General features: G+C 37.4%; 1 protein-coding gene across 5 annotated transcripts in view; it reads left to right on the plus strand.

Moving 5' to 3' along the window:
- Positions 1 to 1,490: 1,490 nt before the first annotated feature.
- The window catches only part of glsb (glutaminase b), a 78,007-nt gene continuing 64,542 nt past the window's right edge, over positions 1,491 to 14,955 (plus strand). For 4 of the 5 annotated variants that reach the window (XR_002651319.2, XM_022680091.2, XM_022680093.2 and 1 more), the window contains exon 1: positions 1,491 to 1,929. Coding sequence is in view for 4 of the 5 variants with exons in the window: in XM_022680091.2 (XP_022535812.2) it covers positions 1,625 to 1,929 (305 nt within the window). In the remaining variant the exon portion in view is untranslated. The remainder of the gene's footprint in view (positions 1,930 to 14,955) is intronic. The other variant, XM_007253235.4, reaches the window with a different exon arrangement.

Here is a 14,955-nt window from a genome sequence, read left to right on the forward strand (position 1 = left end):
TAACGATGGGTAAAGTATGTCATGCACGTCTCAAGACTACATGCTTATCAGTGTAGATATATTTACAAGCACTGTTGCTATTTAAAGGTTTACATATATAACAGTGAACCGCATTTTAGCCAATCATTTTTGGGACAAAATATATTGTCCTCAACAAATTGTTAGTGTGACAGGTCTAGCCTAGGCGTGAGCTTGTTAATGGTGTAAAAATAGTGATTTCTTTGCCTGGCTAAAGCTATACCCCTGTAAGCCTGCTGGGAGCATCGGCTAAAAGTGTATTTCAGAATGCTGGGGGTGAACTGGGCCCATTTCAAACCAGATTTTATTTTTGGCAGAAACATATATTTTTAACATGTAAATATAATCTGTTAGTAAGGGTAATTTAATTTCACAGCATTTAATCTAAACCAGGGATGGGCAACTTCCATGATGGAGAGGGCCACATTTTTTTCAGCATGACCATTGTAGGGCCACATGACCTCGCACTTCAAATAATTGAATATGAAAAACGCTACAAATGATTTTCAATAAGAACAAATTTTATATGAATTTATATCTGTATGTTTACAGCACCAACATTTATCAACAACTATTTTCTGCATATTAATGCATTTTAATACGGCAAAAGACAAACCGTTTGCTTAAAAAAAGTGCAAAAAGGAAGTCCTTCATATCAAAGAACAAAAAGTTTGCTTAAAAAACTGATTGCAAATACAGTAGTTCCTCTGTGTAAAATAAGTTCATTATAACAAGTCCTTCATAAGCAACAAGGACAAAACATTTGCTTATAAAAGTGCAAAAGGCATTTGAACTCATTTATAACAAAGAACAAAAAAGATTTAAAAACTGATTGCAAATAGCTCATTCAATAATAGCAGAAAACTAGACCACAGAGGCCCAACATTTATTGAAGCTAATGAGAGAGCTGTGGTTTGGCCTGCTGGCTCACAATGGACTGGATGTCAATGTCAATTTTCGTGGTTGTTTGGCAGCGCCCTCTAGCGGTCAAAAGTAGAATTACGTTTTTTTGTTTGTTTTTTTTTTAATTATGAAATTATGAAATTATTTTTGATCTATTCGCGGGCCGCACTGAGTGATGACGAGGGCCGTGTGCGGCCCCCGGGCCGCCAGTTGCCCATCCCTGTGGCCAGACCTCATCGTTAGCAATAAAACATTAAACCACAATTCTACAAGGTTTCTGCGCTTTATTTCCTTATGTATCTGATTAATTTCCATCTATCTATCATGCTCTAAGTCTGATTAATGCCTCATTAAGCTTTTCTGACCCATCCCAACACTAAAACCTAAAGCAGCAACAATGCAAGCCTGATGACACGAGGCCCCATTCACATGAATCATTTCAGATCAGGAGGTGACGCAGGCGAGGCGGTGATGATGGACGTTCCGCGCAGCCAATAAGAAAGCGCGTGGCTAAAGTCTCCAACCAATGAAGATCCAGAGAGGGCGGGACTGGCAACAATTTTCCCCCTCTAGTAACGGCGTCGTGTTACAGTTGGAGAAGGCGCGCCGGAGAAGAGGTGGCTGATATAAAACACTTATTTTTATATCTTTAAAAAGCGAATTAAAGGCAGGATTTCACCCCCTGAAGCTCCACAGGATTGAGATGTTACAGTTTAGGCTTTCAACTGCCCTGAAGAAGTTGTTGCCAACGAGCCGCGATCGTCCATTAACCGGCATTGTGAGACATAAAGGCTGCTTCAGCAGCAGCAGCAGCAGCCGCTCCTCCTGCCCTCCTCATGCCCACCTCACCCCCGCACTGAGGAGCCTCCGCGCCGGCGAGCACCGCGCCCTGCCCCGCACCTGGCCGCCCTGGAGGAGACCCCTCTGCACTAAGACTGAGGGAGCGATAGAGCCCAGCGAGCCGGCCAAAAAAGATGAAACCATACAGGAAACGACAGCAGAGGACAAGTAAGAGCTCCACATTCACCCAAACCCAGCATTACTCATCACACTTTTAGTAACGTTATTCACTTAACCCTTAACGTTACACTACTGAATGAATGCAGTACACTGATTAATTTACCTTTACAGTGCTAGGTTAATGTTTATTTAACGTTACCTTTTACACTACCTATACGTATAGTTACTTAACACGTGTTCTTATAATACAGTACTGAAGTAACACGTATTTATATAGGTTAGTTAATATGTTTATATAATACAGTGCTGAATTTACTTTTACAGTAACGTTAACTTACTGGTTAGTGTTTATTTACTTTTAAAACTACTGAGTTAACACGGGGTTTAACCCGTACATTAGTTCAGTACAGTTAACGTTACAGTACTGAACTAACACGGGTTAATGCAGTGACTTAGTTACACTACTGAATTTACCTTTACAGTGCTGATTAGTGTTAAATTGACCTCTTACACTACTGAATTAACACGTGTTCATATAAGTTAATACACTACTGAATTAACACGTGTTAATATGTTTATATAATACAGTCCTAAATTTGGTTGGTGTTTACTTAAAATTACTGAATTAACGTGTTTATATAAAACAGTACTAAATTTACATTTATAGTACTGGTTAGTGTTTATTTACATCTAACAGTACTGAATTAACACGTGTTTATACGATGCAGTACTGAGTTCACCTTTACAGTGCTGGTTAGTGTTTATTTAGCTCTAACAGTACTCATTTAGTAACACGTGTTTATATATGATACGATAAAGTACTGAATTAACACGTTTATATAATACAGTACTGAATTTATCTTTACAGTACTGGGTTAGTGTTTATTTATCTCTTACACTACTAGGGCTGCAGCTATCGATTATTTTTGTAATCGGGTACTCTACTGAAAAATCGATTCGATTAATCGAGTAATCGTATAAAACATTTTTTTTGTTAAAGAGCAATTAAAAAGGCATTTTACTTAGTAATGAATGACCAATTGGTTTCCTTTTTTACATAAGTTATATTTTTTTAATTCACAACATACATTTCCAAATTGCAAATACAAATAAATAAAACACAAATAAATAAATACCACAATAAAAAAAAATATTAGTAATTACATTACTTTCACATTAGGATTTCTTGTAAATATCAAATATAGTGTATAAATCAATAAAAAAGGCATAAACATCGTCTTTGTGTTGTGCATCTTAGCTTCTGAACAGCAGAGACGTTGTCAGTTCTGCCAGTGTTGGATCAGTGCGCTGCATTCTTTTACCACCAAGCCACTTCTCCAAAATATATCAGGACCTGTGGAATAATTGTGATACACAAGTATTACAAATGTTGCTTTTTTCTTTATTTATATGTTGGACTACTTCTGTCTAATTACATCACTAAGACTAATAACTCTAATAATAAGTTCATGGCCGTGCATTTATGAACACTAAGATTGAAACCTATCGCACTGGGGCACATTAGACACTAGTGGTAATTAATATTTTATCCAATAAATAAGAGACACACTTCCTTTTATGAACAACAGTGTTCATTTAGTTTTTGTCTCACCGGCCAAATGTACTCTTAGATGAAGAAATTATGCATTTAGTTTTCAGCCAAAGTAACTTCAGTTTCGCTAACTTTTAACATTGTTATTGGTTATATTCAGAACTCCACAGCGCTGTGTTTACTGTTTACATAAAGCACGTATGAACTTGTCTCTGTTCTAATAAACTAACCACACATTATAGACAGTGCTTCTATTAATTCACACTCCAAAGCGCTGTCGTTTTGTTATTAATTCACATTAATGTTAATCTCATTGATTTATTATAAGTTATATTTACCTGCTCTCTCGGCGTCCTCGCGTCTCGGGTGTCCTCGGCTCAGATGGTGCAGCATTAAAACGCGCTGTTTTGGCACTGCACCGAGTACAGGTCACAGTTCGAACATAAAATGCTTTTATTCCTTTAAAATCGCTGTTTTCTCTCGCCGCTTCCATTTTTGCCGCTGCTCAAACCTCCGTCTCTCTCTTCCCGGGTGAGGGTGACGTAACGCTGAGCGCGTTGTCAAAATAAAAGTCGCGAAAATACCGCGCGCTGAGTTTATTAATTAAATAAACGATTACTCGAGGCACAGAAAATTAATCGATCAATTTTGTGAATCGAGTTACTCGATTTACTCGAGTAATCGTTTCACCCCTATACACTACTAATAATAAAGTGCTAAATTAACACAGGCTAATGTGGTACAGTGCTGAATTTACTTTTACAGTACTGGGTTAGCGTTTATTTACCTCTTACACTACTGAATTAACATGGGTTTATATAATACAATACTAAATAGCATAGGTTAATGTAGTACAGGGCTGAATTTACCCCTACAGTGCTGCTTAGTCTTTATTTACCTCTTAAACTACTGAATTAACACGTGTTTATATAATACAGTGCTGAATTTCCATGCGGATTAGTGTTAAGACTGAAGTGGTACTAATATTACAGCTCCACACTGTATTAAATCAATTTAATAAGTGTTGCATTAATTCTGAAAGTGCTACTAAAGATGTATGTAGTTAATGTAGTAGTTTTTTTATTCTGTTGTATAAAGTATGATCTAGATAGTGTTGCCTGGTACATTGTAAAATTTAAAGACCTAGTTTGCTAAGTCAAGTTCTACAGAGTTACTTTCAGTGTAGTTAAAATTATGTAAGCTCTGTATTTTCTCATCCAACACTCGGTATGTGCTGCGAGTTCTAAAGCTCCAGAATATTTTTCTATTTCTTTTGCGAGACGACAGCATGGACTTGCAGCACCAACTAGTTCTGCACAGCAAACAGTTTAATCCCTAACTGCCTGGTGGTCTGGTTTAACAGTTTCAATAGAAATCTGTATTGATTTGCTGAATGATTGATTGGAAATTAGAAAAGGGATTGGTGCAGCTTATTGTCATCAGCTCAGCTCCATTGGGATTGGTGTATTTTAGGCTTTTTGTAATGCGTGGCAGCTGTGCTGTGGTCCACTTTTTTTTTTCTTCTTTTTTTTCCAAAAGTGAAAAACTCACAGTAGATCAATATTGTAGTAGTTCCTCTTGTTTGAAAAAAAGATCAGCTGTTTTAAAGGTTTAAGCTGCTTTTAATACTGCACTCAAAGGTGGCATATATATATTTTTTTAAGTACAGGAATTTTAGATGTTGGCACTATTAGATTGCAGTCTGGCAGACGTTCTGCTGATATGAACTCGTGCTCTTCTTTCTCAGAGCCTCTGTGGGCAGTGAGTCATCAGTTGGCTATGCATGCTGAGAACTCTGAAAAGGATGCCGGAACTCTGTGCTGTCTAACAGCCTGGGCTTACAAAAAGATCTAATACAGCAGCATCCTGGCTTTTCTGTCATGTACATGGAACTTTTGGAAGAGTTCACATGGTATCAGAGGTTTAAAGGCCCAAGTCAAGTATTGATGCACTGTAGGGCAATTTCCCAAACAGGGCAAAGACTAGGCCTGGACTGCGGAGCAATGTTTCTCTTTCATACTCTTGATTTTGTGAGAAACAGTGATTTAACAGCTATCCCAAAAAAAGTGAACCAACATTGTACCCTTTAGAACTAGTTGTTAGTTGTTAGGCGTGTAATAGGGGGTAGTCCTTGTATGGAGAGAAGGCAGTCAGATCTTCAGTAGGATTGTCTGTGGAGTATGTGTCTGTGGAGTATATGTCAAATATTAAACTGTTGAATTTTAGTTAAGTAAGATTAGACTGTGCTATAAAATACCACTTTCTGTAAGAAGGGTTGTGATGTTGACCTTGACAGAACAGAAGGAATTTCACTACTGCACATTGAAATGACTCATGAAAGTAAGTGCTCTGCTAAATTTTAGCTCTTATATAACAACACACTCTAAAAATAAAGGTGCTTCAAAGGGTTTTTTGAGCAGTGCCATAGAAAAAAAACTACTTTTGGTTTCTTTCATATGTACAGGTTCTTTTTATTCATGTAATATTTCTTTACACATTTACAAACGTGGATATTTAGGGACCAAAGTGTTTGTTATATGGCATCACATAAAGTAGCACCTTTATTTGTAGGAGTGCATATGGCCAAAAAATGCCAAAGCCTCTTAATTTTCATTCTGAACATGGATGGCTTCCATGACCACAATTGCATGAAACCAAGCAGCTATAGGCATACAGACTGCTTCTACAAACATTAGTGAAAGAATGGGTCTCAGGCTCTCAGGAGCTCAGTGAACTCTAGCACTGTGGTACCGTGATAGGATGCAGCACCTTTGCAACAAGTCCAGTCGTGAAATTTCACTAATCACTACTAAATATTCCACAGCCAACTGTCAGTGATATTATAACACATTGGAAGAGACTGGGAACGACAGTGACTCTGTGCTCTGTCAGTGTAAAATAACAGAGTGGGGTCAGCAGATGCTGAGGAGCATAGTGCACAGAGTTCACCAACTTTCTGCAGAGTCACTACACCAATCACTACACACCTCCAAACTTTATGTAGCTTCAGAGTTCATCACTACTACACACCTCCAAACTTCATGTAGCTTCAGAGTTCATCACTACACACCTCCAAACGTCATGTAGCTTCAGAGTTCATCACTACTACACACCTCCAAACTTCATGTAGCTTCAGAGATCATCACTACACACCTCCAAACTTCATGTAGCTTCAGAGTTCATCACTACACACCTCCAAACTTCATGTAGCTTCAAATTAGATCAAGAACCGTAGAATGTAGAGAGACTCATGAAATGGAGAGCAGCTTGGCCAAGCAGCTTCATCCAAACCTCACTTCACCAAATATGTCAATGCAGGCCACTGTTAAAAAATGCCATTATCAATATGTGTACTTAGTAAAAAATAAACTAAACGATGGAATCCGTGAACTGGTTGCTATAATAACAAGAAATCTTTCTATGTTGACAGTCTTTGAGGACAGTTGGTTTTAGACAGTCTATGTACCTCAGTGTGTGGAGTGAGTCTGAGACAAGACATAATGGTCCAGTGGTCTTTTAAAGAGAACCTACAGGTTCATCTAAAAAAAACTTGAATATCTTAGAAAAGTTACTTTATTTCTGTAATTCAGTTCAAAATGTGATACTCATATATTATATAGATGTATTGTATACAGAGTGATCTATTTTAAGCGTTTGTTTCTTTTATTGTTGATGATTATATGTTATAGCCAATGAAAACCCAAAAAGTCAGTTTCTCCAGGAAAAGGCCTGCTGGAAAATGAAATCCGCACCTCTATAAAAGTTGTCAGCAGTGGGAAGCATGAAGTGATTTAAAATCACCTGGTAAAAGCTGCACTGACTTTGGGTTTAAAATAGATAATTCTGTGTGCATACCTCTATATAGTATGAGTTAACATATAACATAAACAGGTCCTGTGGTCTTAGTCTTATTATAGAAATAGCAGTAGGTTATAACACCACCATGTAAACAGAACATTGTCATATGATTGTACAGTCACAGTCAAAGCATCACAGAAATTAGATTTCACATATTTTATTACATGAATTATTTCTAGATTCTTCATGATATCCAATATAGTGTGGTGCTTGCTGTGCTAAAAATACTGGAAGCTATCACAATTACACACTAATTTAACCTTTTAAACCCTACGTCTTCTGTGTAATATAGTGTTAAACATGTGATTTCCATTTAATTAAGTATCATCAGAAAGGCAAAGAGTCTGTAGGTATCCCTGGAGAAATGCTAGGTATTGATAGGGTTACACATAGTATTGACAGGGCTGTGTAAGTATGTGGGCATGAGGTGTTTCCAGCCATGCCCAGCTGAGTAACAAAATGATTAATGTCAGTGGAGGAAACCTAATCAGGTCCCTGATATTATAGTTATAGCACAGAGGCATGCTGGGAGCGGAGACGTGACAGATGCTGCGATGAAGTCCCGGCACAGAGCAGCTATTGCCATAACAACCAGCCTGACGTTCCACAGTTTCTGGCCAGCATTGGTTAGATTGAGTCATCGTAGGCAGACAATCTGCAGCATGCGGTGATGTTAACCCCATAGAGTCATATTATAAATTATTATCATTAATGTGACCCTGCTATTAATCTTAACACTTAGGGTTCAGCATTTGTCATAAAACTAGTTATCTATGATCATTAAGGATGTGCACATGCCATGATTACATTAGGATTTGAAATTACATCCAGATAGATGTTAATATGATGATAACTTTAGAAAATACTAGACTCTAGGAAAAGAGCCTTGGAGATGTTTTTTGTATAGCTGCTAGTCAGCTGTAGATCCCCATCATAGGTGATGCCACATCACAAGGAGGGCGAAGACTAGCACATGCCTCCTCCGACACTTCAGGTGAAGTCAGACACCACCTCTTTTTTTCAAATTGCCGAGTAGCATCACAGTGCAATCGGAGGAAAGCGCGGCGACTCGGTTCTGATACATCAGCTCACAGACGCCTTGTTTGTGCTGATCGACATCACCCTAGGAGTGATGACGGGAAAGAGCACCATCTACCCACCCAGAGAGAGAGAGAGAAATTCCAGTTGTGCACTCTCAGGGCTTTGGCAGCTGATGGCAAGCTGCATGACTGGGATTCGAACCAGTGATCTCCCGATCAAAGTGGCAGCACTTAGCTTGCTGGAACACTCTGCTCTCTTAAAGAACTCTCAGACTTACTTTTTAAACTTGATATTTGTATTTATTCTATTGTTAGGGTTTTTTTTAAAGTAAATAATCTATGTTTAATCTTATTTTTTTTTTAACATTGGATTAAAATTTACACAGTACTGTAGTAGCACTGAGAGTTACAGAATCAAGCCATTAGGATGCAAAGGGTTAAGACTTTGGGAAACTCTTCAGGCCGTGCAGACGTGATGCTTGTCGTGTTTCTTGCATAAGTAATTGCTGAAGTCGATGCTGGAGGTGAATGCTGTCTTTAATGCTGATTTGTTGGTAGAGTGTGTGTATATATATAAACCGTGTAGGCCATCATGGGTCAGCTCCTGTGTAATTTAGCTCTAAAAATGGCCCGGCTGTACCTGTAGCTGCAGTGGCTAATTGAGCTATTTGCACTGTTTGTTCAGAGTCTAGTTTCTGAGCTCCGTGCAGAGCGCTAAATAAAAGGCAAATAAGGAGTCTGTGACTAGTTGCCCTGTGGTAAAATAGGGGCTGTACCTGGGCTTCAGTTCAGGGTCAGATGTGGCGTTTATAGACAGATCCTCATTTTCTAATGGTTGAATGGCTCAGTCATGCAAACAGCTTCCTTCAGTAGAATTCAGAGTCCTGTGTATCTTTAGACATGTGATACTTATATTTGAGAGGTTGCAGTCTTAAAGTCTAAAAGACATTTTTAGAACAACTGCCTAGAAAATGATCTTGTGATAGAGCCTGGATGTTGTCATACTCTGCTCTTCAAAGAAGCTCTTTATCTCTTGTATCTCTTCTAAGTCTTTAAATGGATTTAATAAATTTAATAAGATATAAAAGTCAAACTGTTAGAGGTATTGATTTCAAAAATGATGCATGAAGAAGACATTTAAAAGGGTTATTTTGTGTATTAAACTAATTTAGAATGCTCAAGGCCTTCTCTTGGATTGTTGTCAGACAATGACCTCTGTTTCATTAAAACTGACATTACAATACAGCACGTTTGTATCTGTGAACAATGCTGTGTGGATAATGGAATTAATATTATGTGTCCTCTTAAAAAAGATGTTTAAAAGCATTAACACTAAAAGGGGTGGGACAATGTATCAGTATTACTATACATCACATGGTTTTGATCGTATTGTATCCATACATGGTGTCAAATATTGATATTTTTATTGAAACAGTAACAGATAACAATGAGGTATCATAGATAATTGTCTTGTGATGTATTGAGTTATGCAGAATAATAGTATTGTGATATGGTCAGAATTGTGGGAACAGATCAGGATAAGATTGTAATGGGATGCCCCATGATTCCCACCTCTAGAATCTAATAATGCAAATGTAAAGTAGCCCTATAACACCTTTTGTACCAAGAAGTGATTATGGTATAGTGTGTTATAGTTATGGTTAGGTTTGTTGAGCTTGTCTGGCCAGGAAATTAAATCCTGATCTGTTACAGATGGGGGTTAGTGTTATCCACTATTCTACTCTTTCTGCTGTAGATTTGTATAATTTTTGATTGTTAGCATATCGGTCAATCAGTTTAACACTCTTAATGGATATTTTTTTCTGAGCTTTTCTCCAGTATAGTGTGTTTAATGTTTTGCAGGAAAACGATAGTGATGGATTTTTTAACAGCAGTTAGAAATGTATAATTGGTCATTTCCACCAAAAGAACTCTGGTTCTTAAACCAGTTCCATTCCGGCTTATAAGAACTGTGGTGCTTTTCAGCTTTTCTACCAGTTTTAGTGCCAGTGCTCCTGTACAAACAGACACGCCCATAGATATAGTCACGGTTTGTGCTGAAGAACCTCTGGAATTCTTTGGATTCCACTAGGGGTGGGTGATATGGCTCTAAAATAATATCACAATATTTTATGGTATTTTTGAGATAACGATACTCAACGATACTTGGCGATATAACAAAGTACTGAATTAAAAGAAATAATAATAATTTCATGAATACACTTTATGATATGGCACACCCCTAAAAAAAAACAAGAATTTGCATCAGATTTTAACAGAAGCCAATGATCCAGAATGTCATGATACTAATAATAATGCACTCCTCCAAATATCTCCAAATATCCAGGATTCAAGTAAATTAAATGATACTGGACAGATATAATCTGTCTCTAGTAGATATATAATGGGAAATGAGAACAGTGTGAATTTTTCTTTTGCTAAAAACAGAAAAAAGTAGTACCCTGATGTAGTAATTAGGGATGGGTGATATGGCACGATATTTCAGAGTAAAATATCGTTCACGATATTCAAAAATGTTGGCAATATTATCACGTACGATACGATATGACACACCCCTAGATCCCACTGCAAATAAACCTGGTTCCAGATTCTACTTTTGTTGGTGGAAACACAGCAAACCAGTTTAAAATTAGGTTCAAGAACCAAAGCAATGCCGGTTCCACATCAGTGGAAAAGTGCTATTAGTAAACTCCTCAAACCTGTAACTGCAGATACTATCTGGCACAACATGACTTAAAACAGATTTCTCCTTTCTCTCATAGTCTGGATGTTAAAGTTCCTGCACCACCAAAGCCTGTTTGTTCTGTAGAGCCACATTAGTACGGTTAGTTGAGGCTCAGATTGCTGAAGGCCTTTTTCCCTTTTCCGTCTCTCTGAAGTCTCGCATTAGCCTGAGTTTGGTTTTAATCGAAGCCTAAAGAGAAAGCTTTTAATGTCCTCTGTTTTACAAAGTGGAATACCTATCATTTCGTAGAGCTTATGGTGGAAATAAATAGCATAGACACACTTAAAAATAAGGTACTTCTAGGCCCGTCACGATACTTATGTTATCGACTTAATATACAATATATGAACATAAACCCATTATGTTTTTCTCAGCTAATTTTTATAAAGGAATTAATGTTTCAAAACCCTGAAGTTTAGTATGTTTAATTTTGTTTATGATATTGTGATATATCTGAATATTCTTAATAGTTAGAAGTCCATTGCTTGTAAAAAAAAAAAAAAAGAGTGTAACTGCATTATGATACATCAGAAAATGGTCTTAAGATGACACGTATGTAAATGTATTGCAATAATTTGTTAAAATGTTATTTTAAACAATATATTTTTTGTTACAGGGCTTGTCGATTCAATATGCTCCATCTCTCCATCTTAAAATTGCTTCTGTTTGGAACTAAAAGTAGTTATTATATGGCATTACTGCACTTATATGGAAACTGAATTTTCTTAATAGATTGAAGTCCATTTTTTGTAAAAAGAGTGTAGGATACGTAAGAAAAATTGACACTAATGTGAATTTAGCGCAGTCATTTTTGACATGTCTTCTAGACAAAAAAATGTATTGATACAGACCTTGTCAATTCAATATGCTCCATCTCTTCATATCTTCTTAAAATTGGTTCTTTTTGGAACCAAAAGTGGTTCTCATATGTCAGGGGTGTCCAAACTTTTTTTGTTGGGGGCCAGAAGGAGAAATATATTTGAAGTCACGGGTCACAGACTCTGTAATAAAACAAATAATGAAATATACCACTTTAAATAATACTTTTTTCCTGATTATTTCATTTACACACCATTTTACTTGACTTACTGTCTTTATCTTTGACAGTGTTGTGTAAACTAAGATTTTTCAAATTGATGTTTCATTTCATGATATCTCTTAATATTAAACTCTTTAATTATGGCAACTTTTAGACTCATTTACCCTTTTTTCTGCGCTAAAACTGCGCACCCTCTCCTCTTTTAGACTCTTTTGCCCTGTTTTTCTGCGCTAGAAATGCGCACTCTCTCTGCTTTTAGACACTCTGGCCCGTTTTTCTGCGCTAAAACTTCCCCCTCTCCGCTTTTAGACTCTTTGGCCCGTTTCTGACACCTAGCGTTCAAACTTTGAATCTCACATTATAAAAACCTGCTTAACAGCGGGCCAACTTTCATTCTATTTCTAAAATACCTCGCGGGCCGCTCCAAAAAAGGAAACGGGCCGCAAATGGCCCGCGGGCCGTAGTTTGGACACCCCTGTCATATGGCATCGCTGCAGTTATATGCAAACTGATAGGCTTTGATTGCTGATCACATGCTGGAAAATGTGCATCATGGCATCTCATCACTACAGCTCTGTCCCAGTCACATGCTTCTCTGTTCTGTGTGTACCTGCATCAGCTCATTATCCTTCATCACTAATTCATCATGACCTGCGGCTGCCTGTGTGTTCTGGCTGGATGCGTGCAGTTTAGCATGGAGGTACTGTTGCTCAGAACAGTTGGTCAATTGACAAACGCTCCCTAAGGGCTATTACTGTCATGAAGTTCATGCACTGTAAGTTCTTGAGAAATGTTGACCTTCTTATACATGCGTAGGCTCGGTATTCTGACGTAGGTCACGGTGTGTTCCGCTCTAATAATTATGGGACTGATTTTTACCTCCTATAAGATGCTAATTTATTTTATATGAATTTAAAAAAGCACCTGAAATGAGTAATTTATCATGACTTGACATTGCTGATTTTTGTTGGAAATACAAATGTTTTAGCCCAATTTAAACCTGTTGAAACAGACTGTAAATTCAATGTACTGGGAAATTAAAATAGCCCCTGTAGCCCCTAATTTCAGGTGTGGGCATTGAGCTGTGGAGCAGTTGTAACTGTTGGTGATGGTGCTCCATCCAAAACAGTCTCTGAATGTCCAAAGATCAAGCTGTGGACATTTGCTGGACAATACAGACAGTTACTCCAACAAAAGCAGGATAAACCTTTTTTTATTGAGCAGGTTTCCTAGTACTTTTGTTCATATAGTGTAGTGCTGGGCCGTATACTGGTTTATCCGGTATACCAAATGAAAAATTAAAACAGGTATGCATTTTCCACATACTGCCATACTGCTAGCCAGTTAGCATAAAAAGCTAACATCCTGGAAGCTCAGCTCTGTGGAGTCAAAGGCTCGTGTAGTACTGTCCTGCCTGGAGAGTGTATGACTGTATGAGTGTTTTTATCCGAGTAAATTAGAAAACCAGCAGCAAACAGCAATTATTCACTTAGAAAAGAGACTCTTTTAAATATATTAATACTGTAGCTTGAGGTTTGGTTTGTGGTTGAGAATTTTAATGCACACTTAAATTGTAGCTGTTTTTCTTCTAATTAATTAAATTTCTTTATATATTGTTTAACTTTTGGGACAAAGTAAACCCAATAGTAAGCAATGCCTTAATTTAAAGCCTTAGTGTTTGATATTACATGTACATCTAACAGTACAGTAAGTTGATCAGGTGTCCCAATACTTCTGACTTTTGTCCATAAATTGTAGTGTAAACACGAGTGTTGCAGCCCTATTATTGGTTGTCTTTTAAATGAACTTCCTGTTCTCTGTGTATTTAAACAACTTAGCCTCTATTTTCTTCAACCTTGATGGGCCTATGAGCTGAAACATGTTTTCCATTCATTTCCATCCATTTTCCATTCATTAAGTTCTGCTGGTTTTACTATTTTTTACCATTTAAAGCACCATGTTTTACAGTGAAGTTCCAGCAGATTATATTTCTAAAATAATGATTTTCTTTTTTCATTTCCTTTCAGTAATAGGAGGATATATGTATTGTAATGTTAAAAAGCTTGCAGTGCTAAGATGTTTGTACATTCTGTCTGTACTAGGGCTGGACCCGAATATTCGGGTATTCGGATATTCGTTCGTTGAGTAGGTATTCGGTTTTTAATTTTGGTATTCGGATATTCGTTTTTTTTCTCCTTTCCAGAGTTCCACCTCACTCTAACCACTTCTGTTTTCGCGGGTCCCGTCAGAATATCTTGCGCGCGGGACAGAACTGAACTGTTATTGGCTGGAGCGGGAGTTTAATCCAGACGATGCGGGAGCAAATTAATAAATAGTTAAGAAAACTGTAATAATTGTAAAAAAAAAAAAAAAAAAACCTAAAGAAAACTCTCAACACGCAGGATGGACCGACACACACACGCACACACCGATGGTGTTTGGACTGGGGTAAGGAACGGGACCGCACTATTTAGCGCTGCTGTTTTAATAAATATATAAGTAAATTTGAAGCATTAAATGTAGTTTATTTAATTTATATTAGGAACGTGGGGCGGGAGCGGCAGAAATGTGTATGTGGCGGGCGGGCGCGGGATTAAAAGACAGAACGAGACAGAAACGCGGGAGCGTGGAAGAGTGGGTTTAAAAATCAGTCTCGCGCAGACCTCTATTATACATGATAAAAAAAAATGCAGGCTCTTTATATAACTGATTTATATAATAAAACGTAAGGGGTAATGTGGCAACATTAGGGGCTAAATCGGTTACAAAAGCCTGGCCTACAAAAATGATGTCTGAACGAATTTCCTCTTATCTAATATAATTTAAAATGGTTTAAAAA

This window comes from Astyanax mexicanus, chromosome 11 (genome assembly GCF_023375975.1).
Source record: "Astyanax mexicanus isolate ESR-SI-001 chromosome 11, AstMex3_surface, whole genome shotgun sequence".
NCBI classification, from domain to species: Eukaryota; Metazoa; Chordata; class Actinopteri; order Characiformes; family Acestrorhamphidae; genus Astyanax; species Astyanax mexicanus.